Source organism: Colias philodice, chromosome 14 (assembly GCF_061535455.1).
Source record: "Colias philodice isolate Cphi_HAF_F1 chromosome 14, ilColPhil1 Martin Lab GWU primary, whole genome shotgun sequence".
NCBI classification, from domain to species: domain Eukaryota; kingdom Metazoa; phylum Arthropoda; class Insecta; order Lepidoptera; family Pieridae; genus Colias; species Colias philodice.
This window is the reverse complement of record NC_143099.1, coordinates 1,780,317-1,798,394: the sequence shown is the minus strand read 5'-3', so window position 1 is coordinate 1,798,394 and position 18,078 is coordinate 1,780,317. Positions and strand designations below refer to the sequence as shown.

The following is an 18,078-nucleotide window of genomic DNA, read 5'->3' as shown; positions in this document are numbered from 1 at the left end:
CAGTTATATTTTCGGTGGGACAATTTGACCCGTGATTTTTCTGAAATATCACCACGTTGCAAATCACATCAATCATACACACGTATGACGAAAGTATAGTGGCTAACATTGACTCATCAGTTCATCACTGAAACCAGTGATAAATCAGTATATCATATTTTATTGTGTTTGAATATTTTTTAAACAACGATATATACAATATTATTATAAATCGGTAAACTACCAAAGTACTTCCGAATTTTCAGACAGACAAACAAGTAGTTTGAACACGCAGTTTTCTTATACTAGTAGCAAAAATCAAAACCATAATATTATGTTTACCTACTATATTTTACTAAAAGTCGAGTGCGTCGAAATCGTAAATAATAGGTAATATAATGTTTTTCACCTTCCTGGTTATTTTCCCATAGTAAATAGTGTTTTAGGTTTGTTGTTGTAGGTAGGAATAATAATAATTATTCTTACTTGTTGGTTATGAAATGTATATTGAAATAATTTACTTTTACAAATCATTAGTGATATTAGTTTTGAGTGAAAATGCTTGGATCAGCATAATATTATATGGTACTTCAAATACATGTTTTGATAAAAAAACAATAGTGTAATAAAATAAAACTGCGTTTTATTGTTATCAATGTTGACAGTTTTAAATTCCAAAATTATTGATCAATAAAATAGTTTACACCAACAAATATAACTTTTATTTTTATAACCATCGTTCATAATATAAACCGTAGCAGGTGGCGTTTTGAAGTTCTGTCTACTCATACAGAAAAATGGAAAACTTGTTTTTTTTGTAAACAATTTATTACTCATTATTGTTGTTTGGCTGTGTGTTTGGCAACTCGAAGCGTGGTCGTCCGTCGTAGGTACTTTTGTTCGGCGTCGCGTCGTCGCTCGTCCCCGTCGGCTTGATATAAAACATTCTTGATTTCATTGACACGCGCTATGATTTGCGCGCGGAATTTCTTGTGTTGTGAATTTATTTTTGTATGCTATGCATTTTAATTGAATCAAATTGCAATATTTCTCTAGTATGCATTTGAGACTATATTGTAATAATTGATCGTGGGTAGGTATAGTAATTAATTATTCTAATAACGCAATTATATTTTCGGTGGGATTCAAAACAAAAAATTGGCCCGTGATTTTTATGAAATTTCACCACATTGCAAATGATATATGTATTATACAATTACAATTACAATTATTATAAATCGGTAAACTATCAAAGTAATCACAAACTTGCAAAATATGCTTTTCCGAATTTTCAGACAGACACACAATTTTATTAGTTTGTTTTAGCAAAGTAGGTACCTATACCTATACGCTTACGTCGCGCGTCGCGTCGTCGAAAACGGTGCGCCCAGAAACAAACATACCTAATTCAGTTACAATCCTTTTTTTGTTCCGTAATATATTGTATTCTAATACGATTTTTTTTATTCGTCGGCCAGTTCTACTAGGTATAAAAAGATAAAATTGAAGTATAATTATTGTAGCGACAGCCATATGTTACTATGTTTTCGTAAATATGTTTTTTTCACCTTCCTGGTTATTTTCACATAATCTTATATATATATATATATAAATGAATCGCAAAATGTGTTGGTAAGCGCATAACTCGAGAACGGCTGAACCGATTTCGATAATTCTTTTTTTATTATATTCCTTGAAGTACGAGGATGGTTCTTATGTAGAGAAAACGTAAACATGTACCACGGGCGAAGCCGGGGCGGACCGCTAGTCTTATATATAAAAATGAATCGCAAAATGTGTTGGTAAGCGCATAACTCGAGAACGGCTGAACCGATTTAGATAATTCTTTTTTTATTATATTCCTTGAAGTACGAGGATGGTTCTTACTTCTTATGGAGAGAAAACGTAAACATGTACCACGGGCGAAGCCGGGGCGGACCGCTAGTAAATAATAAAATAATAAATAGTGTATTAGATTTGTTATTGTATCTTGTATACCTACGAATAATTATTCTTACGTCTTGTTGGGAAATGTTCAAATACCTACCTATTGAAATAATTTACTGTTACAAATCATTAGTGTTATTAGTTTTGAGTGAATAGGCATGGATCAGAAATTCAGAATATAATATGCTACTAACTACTCAAATACATACAGGTTTTGATAAAAAAAAAACAATAGTGTAATGTAATAAAATAAAACTGCGTTTTATTGTAATCAATTTAGACATTATTTATTTTCCAAAATTAATGATGAATAAAATAGTTTACGCCAACAAATATGTATATTGTATTACTTTTATTTTTATAACAATCGTTCATAATAAACCGTACTCAAGTAGCGTTTTGATTCTCACGCAACGTTGCCGCATCGCATGACAGTATGGTTAGGGAGCCAGGTGCAAATTTGGTTAACTATTTCCTCTCAAGAGATAATTCGTCAGACGCATGAGAGTATAGTATTATAAAGCCTCGTGAACGTCAGCTGGCGCTCGGTTGGGGGGGTGAGCGGTTGTAGCCTCCCGTATCAGCTGATGCATTTTACTAATTACCGCTTGAGAGGAACTTGGTCATAAAATCTGCTGCTGGCTCCCGGACCATAGCAATTGCGCGCGCGACGTTGCCACACAAACACCACTGAGTTATAGAGGTCAGTGACCGTCAGTGACAAACACTATGGATACCTACGCTCGCGAATGCAAATTCGGTGATTTACTAATTATTGATAATCATTGAATTCGTTTTGAAATAGCCTGTACTTTGTAATTTTTAGTGTTATAGACATTTATAAAATGTGGTGCTCATTTTTTTGTAATAAATCATCCCGCTAACGCTATTGTATTTTCGTTGTTTTATTTCAAGTGAACACCTATATAATTTTGTCACGAGCCACCTCTGGCCTCTGGGTGAAATAAACAAGTCAAATGATTTTTGTTCTAATTGTATTTTGGTAGTAGTTTGTTTAGAATTTACATTACCATTGTTTTTTACCTACTATATTTAAACTACGAAAGTAGTCACAAACTTGCAAATATTGGCAAAATATGCTTTTCCGAATTTTCAGACAGACACACAATATTATTAGATTGTTTTATCAAAGTAGGTAGGTATACCTTACTTGCTCAGTGGTATACCTATAACTCTACTCGTACTCCGTTCACGTCGCGCGTCGTCGAAAACTTATGGTGCGTTCAGAAACAAACATAATTCAGTTACTTACAATCCTTTTTTTTTGTTCCGTAATTAAAATAAATCGCTAATCTAATAAGATTTTTTTTTATTCGTCGGCCATTTATACCAGGTATATAAAGATAACATTGAAATATAAAGATAAGTAAATTTTACTGTAATATTTTATTTTTCTAGATCTTATTTCAGAACGCAACTCAATCATAAAGGATTCTGACTAGGTAAGTACCCTAGGTATCTTTCTTCAATTCACTTGCGAATTGCGATCTTTCAATACATATGGTTGTGACTTACGATATTATTATATTTTATTCAAATACTGAGTGTCTAAAAGTAAGCATTCTTTCGTTTTTCATTTGTTTTTCATTTGTTTTCAGATTTAGATTACGCCTAAAATGTCTGTTCGAACAAGCAAGGCGTCGTACAGGCAACACGGATATTCGGGGGCGCGCAAATCTTTGAAACGAGTTCGAAGTTCAATGAAGAGATATTATGGTGAAGGGAGGTAAGTGAACCTGCATAATACAACTAATTCTGTTTCTGGCTAAGAAGCCAGAAACAGAATTAGTTACGAAGACGTAAACACGGCCAAGTTTGGATGTAGGGATTTCGCGCTATTTCACGATGACACGAGGTATCTATTTATTTACCTACCTACATTTTCGGCATGCAAAAGATTCATTCATATATTGTATTACAGCCGTGTGAAAGTTTGGCGTACTGAAGAAACGAAGAAGAAGCCAGTGAATGAAGAAATCGTCATAGATAACTCTATAATGTATGTATCAATTATGCATGGTTTATTGTTGCTCATAAAAGGAACACTACATGTAGGTATAATCCCCGCAAATTGCTAATGCGCCTGGCCGCCATTTTGATGACGGGTCGGAGTGTAGCCTTGGGGGCGCTAGGGATCTGGACAGACGAAATTTTGAAATTTTTTTTTTTAGTCAGTATAACATCTATTTTTATGGTTTTATCGGCAAGAATAGGCTAAAATAAACCCTTTTTATTCTTTGTATTTTTTCTCTAAGGTTGATAGTTTTCGAGATAATCGAGTTATAATATACTCATTTACAATGGGATCTGGACTTAGTCGAAATTTAGAATTTTTTTTTTAGTCTATATAATACCTATTTTTTATGGTTTTATCGGCAAGAATAGCCTAAAATAAACCCTTTTTATTCTTTGTATTTTTTCTCTAAGGTTGATAGTTTTCGAGATAATCGAGTTGTAATATTATACTCATTTACAAAGGGATCTTCTTATAGTTATGTAGGGTCAGTAAGTTGTCATGTGTGCTGCTTTTAGTCTAAAACCATAAGATGGCGTAAAAAACCCACGAAATATTGATAAAGGAGAAAATAGATCTAGGATATACGTATTATACTTTTATTATGGTTAGATCACAATTTGTTTCTTTTCTTTCAGTACCCAGAATACACAACTAAGAACATATGCTCGTGTAAAACCGAAAATCCGCCTAGAGGCCACCTACAGTGTTCCTAGTACTAGCACAATGACAGCTGAACCTGTGGTTGAACCTGTAGAGATTCATTGGCCGCAACCTGATCCGGAAATTGATTCATTTCAATTGATTGTGGAACCTTGTCAAAATAAATGTTTATCTGGAATATCTGGGTATCGCATTGTGGACTTGAAGCATGTAATACAGTGGGCATTTCTTATGGAAAGACATCGAAATATGTGTGAATCTTCACAAATTGAATTTGTTAGTGAAAGGCTTGATGGATTTAGAAGTGAATTGATTTTCAAGTGCAGTATGTGTGATAAAGTGTGGAGGCATTTTACGGAGAGCAGTGATAAAATAAATACTGCATTTGTGTGGGCAACTGTCACATCTGGTAGCTTCTACACTCAAGCAGCTCATATCACAAGTCTTATGGATATTCCAACAATGTCAGCTAACAAATTTCGTCGTATTGAAAAAAAATTAGGCAGTGTGTGGTTTGAACATTTGACAGAGGAAATTAAAATAGCTGGTGAACAAGAGAGATCAATTGCAATACAAAAAGGTCATGTGTCTTCAGACGGTGTTCCATTTGTTACTGTATATGTAGATGGAGGATGGTTGAAAAGGTCATATGGGCATAACTTTAATTCATCATCTGGTATGGTAAGTTAATATTTTACTAAAACAAATTTAGTTCTTTATGACATTTTTGTTATGTACATTATTTTTACGAGTGTTGCTTTTCATTTCCAGGCCTGCATTATTGGTAAAGAAACTAAAAAATGTCTATTTCTTGGTGTTAGAAACAAATATTGTTATACATGTCAATATTATGAGAGGAGAAACCTGGATATGAAAGCACATAACTGCTGCAAAAATTTTACTGGACCATCTACAGCAATGGAATCAGATATTATTGTGGAAGGTTTTCAAAAGAGTGAAGAAATACATCAACTTCGCTATTTGAGTTTTATTGGTGACGGAGACTCCTCGGTGTTTGCAAAATTGAAAGAGAAAGTGTCATATGGGAACATAATAAAAAAAATTGAATGCAAGAATCATGTTATCAAAAACTATACCAGTGCACTCTACAAGGTAAATTAATAAATCAAATTTGTAAAGTCAAATTCAAGATCAGTGAATTCTGTATTTATATTTTGTGCTTTTTAGATCTTGGCCAACACTAAACTCCCTCTTTCTGGGCGAAATATTCTGAAGCCGAAGGTGATGAAGCTTACACTAGTAGCACGGAAAATTATCATGTGTAGCAGTGAGCATACTGCTATGGCAGCAGATTTGAGAAATGTCCCACTTCATGTATTCGGAGTACATGAAAACTGCAAGGATTATTACTGCAATGTCAATAAAACATTAACAGATGGAAGTGAAAAGAGGGAAGAAAATCATGTAGAAAGTCTGAAAAATAATGCTCCAGAGGTGTGGGCTCTGATTTATGCAGCCAATGAAAAAATTGCTTTGAAGGCAGGTCGTTTGTCTAATGAGACAACAAATGTGGCAGAAAACTTTATGAGCGTAATAAACAAATTCAACTGTGGAAAACGAATAAGTTTAGGAAAAGGGGGTTCTTACCAGCGGCGTGTTCATGTGGCAGGTAAATATACAGTAATAACAGTCAGGAATTATTAGAACCAGCAAGAAATTCTTTGATTGTGGCTATGGAATATCATTATTCTCCAGCCCATTTATTCTAATTTATATGCAATATGCAACATGTCTTTTTTGAAATATAACATTTAAATATGTTTTCAGGCCTATCACTTGCTAAGGGACACAAATGGCATGAAACTGCATGGAAAAAGCAGACCACACAGAGTCCAGGGACACATTTTAAAAAGTACATAAAACGGAAGGAACAGAGCAGAATACGACAGCAATCTTCGACACGCAAACGATTATTTGCTCCAAGAGAGAAATCCCAACCAGATAAGCACTATGGACCCGAAGCTTGTGATCCTATTGATATTGATGAAGCACAGTTGAAAATACAGTGTGAAGAACGGCTAACAGAATTCCAAAAGTCACCAGAAGACATTGCTTTGATTGAAATCTCCACTGTAGGACAGCATGATAATGATTTATATAATACTCATAGGAGTGACCGTTTGACTGCCAGTCAATTTGGAATGGTGAGTTGTGTGGTGTGATAATGATGTTAGCAGAAATGTATATAAACATATATTTCTGGTAAAATATCTAGAAAATTAACATTTCTAAAGTAAACCATAACATGCATTTAGTTTTTCTGGATATTTCTCTTCACAGGTTTGCAAACGCCGTACCACCACGCCATGCCACAATCATGTAAAGGATATTCTGTATAAAAAGAATATTTGCACGAAAGATATGTTATATGGGCAGCAATATGAGAATGTAGCAAAAAGCATGTTCATGCAACAATATAATAAAATTGTCAGACCTTCAGGTCTTTTTATTGATGAAGAATTTGGATTTTTAGCAGGTAGTCCAGATGGTAAGTTTTTCTTTATCAAACTTCAATCTTCGTGTTTAGCAAAGATAATAACTATGTAGTTATAATTGCGAGAAAAAAAAAACAGTGTTTTCTCAGTGTTTTATATTTTATGATAATTTGCTACAGGTATAATTGAAAATGAGAGAGCTATTGTTGAGATCAAGTGCTTTCCATCATTAGCTAGGAGAGATCAAAGCCTAGAAGCAGCTGCACTAGAAAAGAAGAATTTTCCTCTAAAACTGGATAATAATGTTTTAGTCATGAATAAAAAGCATGATTATTACCATCAAGTAAATTAAAATTCTATTACATGACACATTAAAATTCTAAACAAGACACTAATAGGTATAATGTGAAATTTCTTACTATATTCAAATTTTATTTCAGATCCAAGGACAAATGCGTGTCAGCAAAATGAATAAGTGCTACTTCATATGTTTTATTTCAGTCACTAAACCTTTGACTGTAATAGAAGTTTGTCGAGATAATGAATTTATCAGTAATATGATGCCCAAATTATCTGAATTTTTTAAAAACTGTATTCTGCCTGAAATAATATTGAGACGTGTTCAAAAAAATGCGAAATGTATAGATTTGAATGGTATGTACACTCACAGTTTTATTTACTTCATAAAGCCCATCAATATGTTCCAACTGGTGGGACACAGGCCTCCTTTACGTGAAAAGATCTGAATAAAAAATATTATATTTAGATATAATAAATTATATTATTATTCCAGTGAAAAATGCTCCTGCAACATCAATTGAAAATTCAAGCAAAGAATAGAAGGCGATTTTTATTTTAGAGCAAATTTGGAGATTGATGGTACTACCATTTTGAAGTGAATGCCAAACAGTATTTGTCAAAAAGTAACAAATATATTTAGTATGTTTTCTTTGCAGCACCAGTGTAGCAGTGGTTTCAAGACAGGAAGTTTCAAGTCAGAGAGTGAAATCAACAAGTCAAATGATTTTTGTTCTAATTGTATTTTGGTTGTAGTATTTGTCAAAAAGTAACAAATATATTTAGTATGTTTTCTTTGCAGCACCAGTGTAGCAGTGGTTTCAAGACAGGAAGTTTCAAGGCAGAGAGTGCAGTGGAGGTACCGTCAAGTTTTGGAGATTGATGGTACAACCGTTTGAAATGAATGCCAAACAGTATTTGTCAAAAAGTAACAAATATATTTAGTATGTTTTTTTTGCAGCACCAGTGTAGCAGTGGTTTCAAGACAGGAAGTTTCAAGGCAGAGAGTGCAGTGGAGGTACCGTCAAGTTTTGGAGATTGATGGTACAACCGTTTGAAATGAATGCCAAACAGTATTTGTCAAAAAGTAACAAATATATTTAGTATGTTTTCTTTGCAGCACCAGTGTAGCAGTGGTTTCAAGACAGGAAGTTTCAAGGCAGAGAGTGAAATCACAAGTCAAACGATTTTTGTTATAATTGTATTTTGGTTGTAGTTTGTATAGAATCTACATAACCACTGTATATTTCTTTTTATTTTGTATTTACTGTAAAACCAGAAGGTGAAAAATACTTCATTAGGCATACATGCTTACTAGCTAAAAGCAAAATCATATGTTACTATGTTTTAGTAAAAGTTACTTATTTGTAATTTAATCCAGTATTTTTTATCTTGTTTTAAAGTAGTATGTTATATTGTATTTCTTAATTGTAATTTAATATTATCCATACAAAAAAAATAAATAAAAAGCAAAAAATGTCTCTGGACTATAATCCAGAGGTGGCGCGAACACCCTGTGATGACGGGTGCCTTTAAAAAAAAAAAAAAAATGTTACTGAAATAATTTACTTATCATTAGTGTTATTAGTTTTGAGTGAATAGGCATGGATCGGTATATTCTTCTTCAAATACATGTTTTGATAAAAAAAACAATAGTGTAATGTAATAAAATAAAACTGCTTTTTATTGTAATCAATTTTGACATTATTTATTTCCCAAAATTACAATAAAATAGTTTACTTACACCAACAAATATAACTTTTATTTTTATAACAATCCTACTTCCTACTAATGCGAAAGTTTGTGAGGATGTGTATGTGTGTGTTTCACGCAAATACTACTGAACCGATTACAATGAAATTGAGCACACATATAGAACGTAACTTGGACACATTGAATAGGTTTTATCCCGGAAATCCCACGGGAACGGGAACTATGCGGGTTTTTTTTAAAATGCGGGCGGAAAGCTAATCGTTCATAATATAAACCGTAGCAGGTGGCGTTTTTAAGTTTTGTCTACCCATACAGAAAAATGGAAAACTTGTTTTAGATTCACGCCATCTAGAGTTAAATCTTTATTTATCATTTTTGTATACGTCTGTGTTTCACGATTCACGCCATCTAGAGTTAAATCTTTATCATTTTTGTATACGTCTGTGTGTGTAAACGACCCTGTATGCAATGACAGATGTTAAAACGCATGGTTTTACCGAATTGGGTGGATTTTAAGGCAATGATATGACATATTTAAATAAAATATAATATTCAGTAATCGCCATGACTATTCCTACGACCTTAATCTTTTCCAATTACGCAAAAACTCAAATAAACTAGAAATGTAGAATTCAGCGCCATCTAGCGGGACATTGGCTGGGAACAGATCGTAGCAATCACCTTAATATACAAAATTAAAAAAAAAAAATAACTTAAAAGGTTCATAACACAGATTGGTAACATTTTTTGGCCATAATATAACAGAGTGAGCAGCTGACAATAAGGTACATAATAAAAAAAAATCCAAAGGTTTTTAATTTAAAATTTACCTACTGTTCTTATTTACAAATGGCTTCTTTCGAAAAAACTTTATTTTAACAATTTACAATTATTGCTTCAAAAATAAGTCGAGTTGAAGACTCGATATCATCATCATCTGGACATGTCAAGGAATAACTAGCGATCTGCGATTTTCAAAACTACACGATTTATTTCCGCTACAATCTACATAATGGCCCTGTCTAGAGTGCGTTTCACGAAAGAGTTCCCCTGCCGTTATGTTGGCATACCTGACTGTCAAAAACGAAAATATTTTTTTTTAATCAAAAATGACAGAGAAAATATTCTCCTTTCTTCCTAGCCTTATCTTACGGGGTCGGCTGCCTAGAAAGGAGAATATTTTCTCTGTCATTTTTGATTATAAAAAAATATTTTCGTTTTTGACAGTCAGGTAAGCCAACATAACGGCAGGGGAACTCTTTCGTGAAACGCACTCTACGTAATGGCCCTTTTTCGGGATACAGACTGCACAGGGTTTTTATTAAAAGGACATAACAGTATTCAATTTCATCAATGGCAATATTATTATTTAAAACAAATTGTAATCTAGCAACTTTGCACATGCATGGCAACACAAATCTTAACTGTCAACTGTCAAGATAGAAGATAATGAATTGTCACTGTCAAGTTACAAAAGACTTGGTGGTGATCGCTATTGCATATTAAAGAATTATTTTCAATTTAACATTGCGAGCTTTACAAACCCTTGTAATTCAATTAAATTATAGCATTACAGGTTGTAATTTATCGAAATAACATCAGCAAACTGCATAAGAAAAGTCGGAATCGTTTACCATAACAGTTGTACACCCTATGCGCATTACATGTTTCCTTTTCAGAATTAAACAGAGTTTAAAAATATAAGGACCATTCTTACAAAATGCAAAGCAGTAACGACTCTCTATCTGGTAAGTACTGTCTATAAAATACATACTATTTGAATGAATCAATAATAAACATTGTCTCGTATTAGTATTAGGGGGTTGGCTTTAGTTAACTGCCGCACGAATTTGTTGGAAATATTTATATTTTTAGTTAGCTAGGTAATGTAAGATTGTAATTCTAAAATATTATCGTTAGGAAACTTGTAGTTTTTTAGTTATTAATTTTTAAAGTTAATAATTTTTTGTGCGAAAAAAGTGCATTTATCCGTTTTGTTGTGCAAAAAAGCGGACCAAGACGTTCCATTTCACTGTACTGTGACTTTACGCTGCGGCCGGCGAGTGCCAAAAGCGATTTTAGGGCGATTCCTACTCAAACAAAAAAAAAATCTACGTAGGTTAAAAAACTATTAAACTTTTATTTTCAATATCCAAATAGGTAGCGAGGAGCGAAGCGACGAGCGTGTTAGGTTAACTCTTGAACTGCCGCACGAGCCGAGCGAGCGAAGCGAGCGTGCCGCGGCAGCGGCCGGCGAGTGCCAGAAGCGACTAAAGGGCGATTCCCACTCAAACTGAAACAAAAAAGACGTGTGGCACTCGGGGACTGCCGCGGCCGCGGCAAAGCTATTGCATAGCATGCCTTCAAGCCCGGAGGTGCCTCCATGCCCGTCGGAGTGGGGAGCGTGAGGTTTTTCGTTCCGCAATTTCTGGATTCGGTCCCCGCGCTCAAGGCCCGCGATAGAAGCTATGCAATAGCTTTAAAAAAATCTACGTAGTTTAAAAAACTATTAAACTTTTAGTATTCAAATAGGTAGCGAGGAGCGAAGCGACGAGCGTATTAGGTTAACATTTGAACTGCCAGAAGCGACTTTAGGGCGATTCCCACTCAAATAAAAAAAACTACGTAGGTTTTCACAACTTGTTTGTATTTTATTTATGTATCGTAAAATTTTTGTTACACCAATTCCATACATTTTGAGGTTAGAATAGGAAAATTGATTTTTCTCCAAAACTATAGGTTTCCTAACTTTCCCCTTTTGGTGGGAGGGTCCCCCCCTCCTCCCCCCCATCCCCCCCCCACAAAAACCCTATAATACGTGCGGCAGTTCTCTAAAGAAACCCCGTATTAGGCCCTACGATGAGTGGATCCCCTGCAGTTTTATTAACACCAGGAAGGACGAGAAACATAGCTCAAGACATGGAAGCGCTCAGGTTATCGCGCCAAGACAATCCTTATTTACAGGTGCGTAATATTTCTGTTTATATAATGCACACGCAATGCTTGTTATGAATAAATTATTTATTACGTTGCAGCAGGTAATGGCGAGTAGAGAGAGTTTGATTGAAAGCCACAGGGAGGAATGTGTTTCGGATGATACGATTTTAATGTCGCAGGTAAGACCCAATACAATCCATACTAATATTATAAATGCGAAAGTAACTCTGTCTGTCTGTCTGTTACTCAATCACGCCTTAACTTCTGAACCAATTTGCATGAAATTTGGTATAGAGATATTTTGATACCCGAGAAAGGACATAGGCTACTTTTTACCCCGGGAAATAGGATAGGTTTTATCCCAGAAATCCCACGGGAACGGGAACTATGCGGGTTTTTCTTTGACTGCGCGGGCGAAGCTGCGGGTACCTATAAAGGTATTTTTCAATCAAAAATATCAATTTCATTTTTCGTTTTTTTTTGTAAATAATATCAATAGCTGCTTGTAAGAGAACGCACTAGGTATGTGTATGTCATTAAGCAATAGATATATTGAGAGCTACTTACCGATAACTCCTTTTAGTACAAAAACATTTTTTATATTTAAGTTACAGACAGTTCATACATACGCAGGACAAATTAAGTCAACTAGTGCAATAGGCACAAATTCACGCATTCCATTTAAAATATTCCAGGAGTTTGGTAGCGCAGCCCTTGATTTTGTTGAGGATGATCCTCTTACACTTAAAGAAGTCCATGAGCATATGATACGGTCACCACCCCCTACTAGCTGTTGGCCACATGGTATGTTATTTATCTAAAATTCACCTTGTGATTTTATTAACAATATTTCTGCAATTAACATAAATCTGATAAATTAACAATATGCATGTTTCTTTATAACATTCTGAAATATAAATGATTATAGGGAACCTTGGCATATTTAAGTTTGATGAATATTCATCATCATATTATATGACAATGTAAATTATTAATTCAGAAACATGCTTAGTATAAAAATCTCAGTTTTAAACTGTTCAGATGTTAGTCTCAACAAATACTTCTTAAAACTACTTTTAGTCATTTACAGATTGCTATAAAAAAAATCTGTATATTTTTCTATAACTTTGAATAAAAAGACCCAACTTGAACAGAATTGTCCATTTTTTATAGCATTTTACATCAGAATCATTTTTATCTAACTTCCTACTAACTTAAAAAAGCTTGTTAACTAATAATTAACATATTTGCCTGCCGCTTGGATAGATACGATATCGTACCGCGCGTCGAGCGCGTTCGACTTTGGAGCGGAGAGTCCGGTCTCATATAGCGCTTATTCCGTCAATTCACAGGAGAAGGTTACTAATTTTGTATTTATGTGTTTGTAGCGGGCTATGGTTATTATTACTTATTTGTTTATTTATAAATTAATGTGAAGCACTTAGAATCAATACACAATTGAAAATGAGAAATAATATGTGGTGAGTGGGTGGTAGAATATGTAAATAAAAAATGTAAAAAAATACTTCATTCATATATTGTGAACTTATTTATCGTATAAATGTTAGTATGTATTGCAATCAATACATCCAGACTCGGTTTGTTTTGTGATAAAGATATAATGCAACATTCCACAGTGTTTCTTGTAGTTGTGATTGTACATACATAAAACCAAATTATTTATTTAAACTAGCGGCCCGCCCCGGCTTCGCCCGTGGTACATATGAAAAATAGATGTTGGCCGATTCTCAGACTTACCCGATATGCACAGAAAATTTCATGAGAATCGGTCCACCCGTTTCGGAGGAGTATGCAGACTAACATTGTGACACGAGAATTTTATATATAACATGTATCAACGTGCTTTTTAAAACAAAACTATAATATGCATATTGCATATAGCACAAATTATTGTTTTTGATAAAAATTTACTCATCTGAAATCTTTGTTATCAAATTATCTAATCAACAAAGTGGGTATCTCTTTTTAACACGCTTTTTTAATTCAGATCATCTTTAAGTAAAAAATGTTTATTGTGTAAATAATTTGTACTCATTATTATAGTTTGTATATAATTCATGTTATGTACTTTAATATTAAAACTCAATTTGCACATTCTCAAACATAGCAACATTTTAAGTTAATTGCAAAGGCAATTCACAACGTCATTCTTTATAAATAATTGGATAATCACGTAAACTTTTACTTTGTTTGTACTTGGAATGTTTGTTTTACTTCTTTTTGCACGAATAATTTGCATGTAATTATTATTCAGCTAGAAAATACAGTGTCATTGAACTTACTGATATATGCATTTATGCATAAATTTATAATATTTTCATTGTTTACATTGTATTCAGGTTTCAGACACGATTATTAGTTTAGCTATGCTTCTATTACTAAAACATAAATAAAAAACTTTTTTTGTTTGTCGAAAATGTTAAGAGCAAACAAAAGAGCCGTTTTTCCATACAAACGTAGTCCCCTGTTTCCTCCCTGGATTGTGCCACTAGAGCAATATATTTTTTACTATTAATCTATTGTAACTTTAGCCATGTTCCTACGTTTTCCTTTTTGTCATATCTTAATTATTAAAAAAGATATGAATCTTTCAAAAGGTAAGAAATAAGACAGATTTTCCGTTATGTTCCGTATTCCATAAAACTAATTTTTGAACATTATATAAAAAAAGCAAAACGTAGGAACATAGCCTATACTTTTCACTAAATTATAAAAAAGTAATAAAATCGGTCCAGTATTGGAGGAGGAAACAGCAATAGATAATAGGAAAACCTAATTTTAAATTCTATCACTCGTTTTGTTGGCTCTTAACTGCAATTCTTTGGTCTAAATTCTAAAACATAAATGCAGTCCAATTAAGAATAGCAAAATCTTGATATTTCCTCTGTGACTGACCTGTAATTTGTATGTCTCGAAAAATAAAATTTGCTCTAGAAATTCCTATTGGATAGCTTTTAGTTACTTTAATTTTCGTGACGCACATTTAACAACAAACGTTACTGCTTATATCGTCACAATATGGCGCCGAATCGATCCTATTCTTAATTGGATTGTCGTGACTATGACTTATTGTTTTGTCGTGTCGTGAATAGCTATCATTCAAAATTATATGTACGTAGGTATATTAATATTTCATCATAAGATTTATTACATTGGCAGGAGCTATTAGGTAATAGATCTCCACGTCGCGGCACACGGTGCGACGACACGCGGCCACAGAGCGGCAACAGTCGCGCGCGCTCTTCCCGCTCTGTGTCGCCGAGAGCACACGACTTGGCGCTGTGTGGACGACCGCTTTCGTTACCCGGTGAGTATATTACGGGACTGTTATAGGATTGTATCAAAAGTCTAATGTTTTTTTACGATTTAAAATGTGGTTTATGTTGATTGTTTATTTGTGTAAATATATTTGTAGTATTTGTTGATTTTCAGTTGGTAAGAACCAGAGCAACCTACACACTCGTGACATAATTCAATTAAAACAAATATCATAACATCCATATCCATTAACATTATTGTCAATAATTCGTTTAATAAACATTTAATTTCTCTGAGTGAGCCTTAAGAAGCTCTCTGAATAATTTCGAAAAAACGTGAATCTATCGGCATTTTAGGAATATTTTTTTGCAATTAGCCAATTAACATGTACATTTTCAATTCCAGGCGAGAGCCACCTCCGCGCGGCGTTAAATAAGAAGCAAAGCAACCAACAAACAGACAAATTCTCCATACTCCAACATCCCAGGCCGTTACGAAGACCGCACGCGAGCCGGCGCGGCGAAGATAGTGTACAACTGGTACAGGATTGCGATAAGTAAGACAAATAAAAAAGAAAAAAAATGAAATGTCAAAAGTTTGGATATCGATAAAAGTCGCGCGGTGTGTACGCGGCATTATTTAAAAATCGGAAATGTCATAAATGTCAACGTAATGACAGATGCAAAAAGAATTCGTTTTGAATTTTTTGCGCGGGACAATGGCGGTTGTTTAGGAAAAGTTGTTTACAAAATATTCTCGGTAAGAATGTGAGGTTTTTTGAGAAATGGTAACATCTTTTAGAGGATAACTATTGATTAATTATGGAATGATTTATCTTTTCATTTGTTTTCTTTTTTTTTTTTTTTTTTTTTTTTATAATAACCCTGGCAATAGGGCAGGCGACTCACTTGGTGGTAGGTGATAGACGCCGCCCATGACGATCACAGCGTTAGGAACACTGCGATCGTATTGCCGGCTTTAAGAAGGATATTGGTTTTTCAGGAAGGTGTAGGCTCTTTGTTTGAAGGTTCCCATGTCGTACTGGTTGGGGAACACGGAAGGTGGTAATTTGTTCCACAGGAGTGTGGCTCGGGGCAGGAAGTGCCGTGAGAAACGCACGGTTGACGAGCGCCATGCATCCAGGTGGTGAGGATGATATTTTTGCTTGTGTCGGGCAGTGCGGTTGTGGAATTCTGCAGGTGGTATTAAGGCAAATAGTTCCTCAGAACACTCCCCGTTGTATATGCGATAGAATACGCATAGAGTCGCAACATCGCGCCTCAAAGCCAGAGGATCCAGCCGATCGGTGAGCTCAGGTAGGTCGACAATGCGGCAGGCACGACGCTGAAGGCGGTCAAATGGAAGTAACTGATACTGGGGTGCTCCAGCCCATAGGTGAGAACAGTACTCCATGTGTGGCCGAACTTGAGCCTTGTAGAGTAGAAGGCGATGAGCTGGCGTGAAGTACTGTCTCGCTCTTGCGAGCACCCCAAGTTTCTTAGAGGCTAATTTAGCCTTGTCTTCCAGATGACCGCGGAATTGTACGTCACTCGCAATGTCGATACCGAGAATTCCGATGCATGGCGTGGCTTTGAGAGGAGTGTTCTGGAATGTAGGTGACACTGCAAAAGACCTCTTTTTAGCTGAGAATGCGCAAACTTGCGTCTTTGAGGGGTTAAACTGGACGAGATTGTTTTGGCCCCAAATTGAGACTTCTTCCAGAGATTTCTCAATTTTAGACACAAGTTGTTTTCGATGCTCATCCACTTGGTCCTGAGAGAGATTTGCAAGACCGGTATATGCGGCGTCGCCCGTGCTATCATCAGCATAACAATGTATGTCACGTACTTGCAACATATCATTAATATGCAAAAGGAATAGCGTCGGCGACAGCACGCAACCCTGTGGAACACCAGCATTCACAGGCAAGGATTCTGAGCATGTTCCGTCGACAACGACCTTAATGCTTCGTGCCTTGAGAAAGCTGGCTATCCAGTTGCATAATCTCTCAGGTAGTCCGTATGAAGGCAGCTTGGAAAGGAGCCCTTTATGCCACACCCGATCAAATGCCTTGGCCACATCTAAACTAACTGCCATGGCTTCCCCCTTACTCTCAATTGCAGATGCCCATCGATGGGTCAGATAAACTAAAAGATCACCAGCTGAGCGATTTCGACGGAAACCGTACTGGTGGTCGCTTAAAAGCTGATGATCTTCTAGATACTGTAACACCTGGGAATTTATGATGGATTCCATCACTTTTGAGAGCAAGGAGGTAACCGCGATCGGCCTGTAGTTTTTCGGGTCAGAGCGGGTGCCTTTCTTCGGTACAGGGTGGATCAGGGCGGACTTCCAAGTGCTTGGGACTATGCTAGAAGTGTAAGAGCATCGAAACAGACGCGTAAGAATTGGAGCTAATTCGGGAGCACAAGATTTGAGAACTATTGCAGGAATTCCGTCTGGCCCATTCGACTTATGGATATCGAGTGAAAGAAGAGCTCTACGTACTGCGCGTTGGGTGAATTTCACGTCAGCCATTTTGCTGTTGCAGTATGGGATGGAGGGTGGAACTCTTCCTTCATCATTCAGGGTCGAATTCGACGCAAAGAGTGTGGCCAATGTATCGGCTTTCTCGTTTGCAGTGTGGGCCAGAGTGTCGTCATCCCTACGTAGAGGAGGAAAGGATGACTTGCAGAAGTTCCCCTGAACGGCTTTGGCAAGTGACCAAAAGGCACGTGTGCCAGAGGGGTAGCGTGCAAGTCTCTCGCCGAT

General features: G+C 35.5%; 2 protein-coding genes across 7 annotated transcripts; both read left to right on the top strand.

Moving 5' to 3' along the window:
- Nucleotides 1–2,880: 2,880 nt before the first annotated feature.
- On the top strand, nt 2,881–9,138 carry LOC149482657 (uncharacterized). 6 transcript variants are annotated; one of them, XM_089703253.1, is made up of 14 exons: nt 2,881–3,450; nt 3,546–3,673; nt 3,869–3,946; nt 4,600–5,305; nt 5,396–5,737; nt 5,813–6,254; nt 6,413–6,789; nt 6,926–7,133; nt 7,260–7,423; nt 7,521–7,734; nt 7,874–7,959; nt 8,037–8,262; nt 8,339–8,421; nt 8,498–9,124. In XM_089703253.1, exons 2-11 carry the CDS (start codon nt 3,564–3,566, stop codon nt 7,918–7,920), a joined length of 2,688 nt encoding a protein of 895 aa, XP_089559379.1. In that variant the 5' UTR covers nt 2,881–3,450; nt 3,546–3,563; the 3' UTR covers nt 7,921–7,959; nt 8,037–8,262; nt 8,339–8,421; nt 8,498–9,124. The 6 variants fall into 6 exon arrangements, with proteins under 6 accessions (XP_089559379.1, XP_089559382.1, XP_089559378.1 ...); XM_089703254.1 differs by having other exon boundaries at nt 3,371–3,389; XM_089703256.1 differs by having other exon boundaries at nt 2,881–3,673; nt 8,339–8,395; nt 8,498–9,138.
- A 1,393-nt stretch (nt 9,139–10,531) lies between these two features.
- On the top strand, nt 10,532–16,151 carry LOC149482656 (uncharacterized). Its single transcript, XM_089703469.1, has 7 exons — nt 10,532–10,838; nt 11,936–12,054; nt 12,126–12,206; nt 12,723–12,831; nt 13,294–13,385; nt 15,208–15,355; nt 15,712–16,151. Exons 1-7 carry the CDS (start codon nt 10,811–10,813, stop codon nt 15,864–15,866), a joined length of 732 nt encoding a protein of 243 aa, XP_089559595.1. The 5' UTR covers nt 10,532–10,810; the 3' UTR covers nt 15,867–16,151.
- Nucleotides 16,152–18,078: the final 1,927 nt, after the last annotated feature.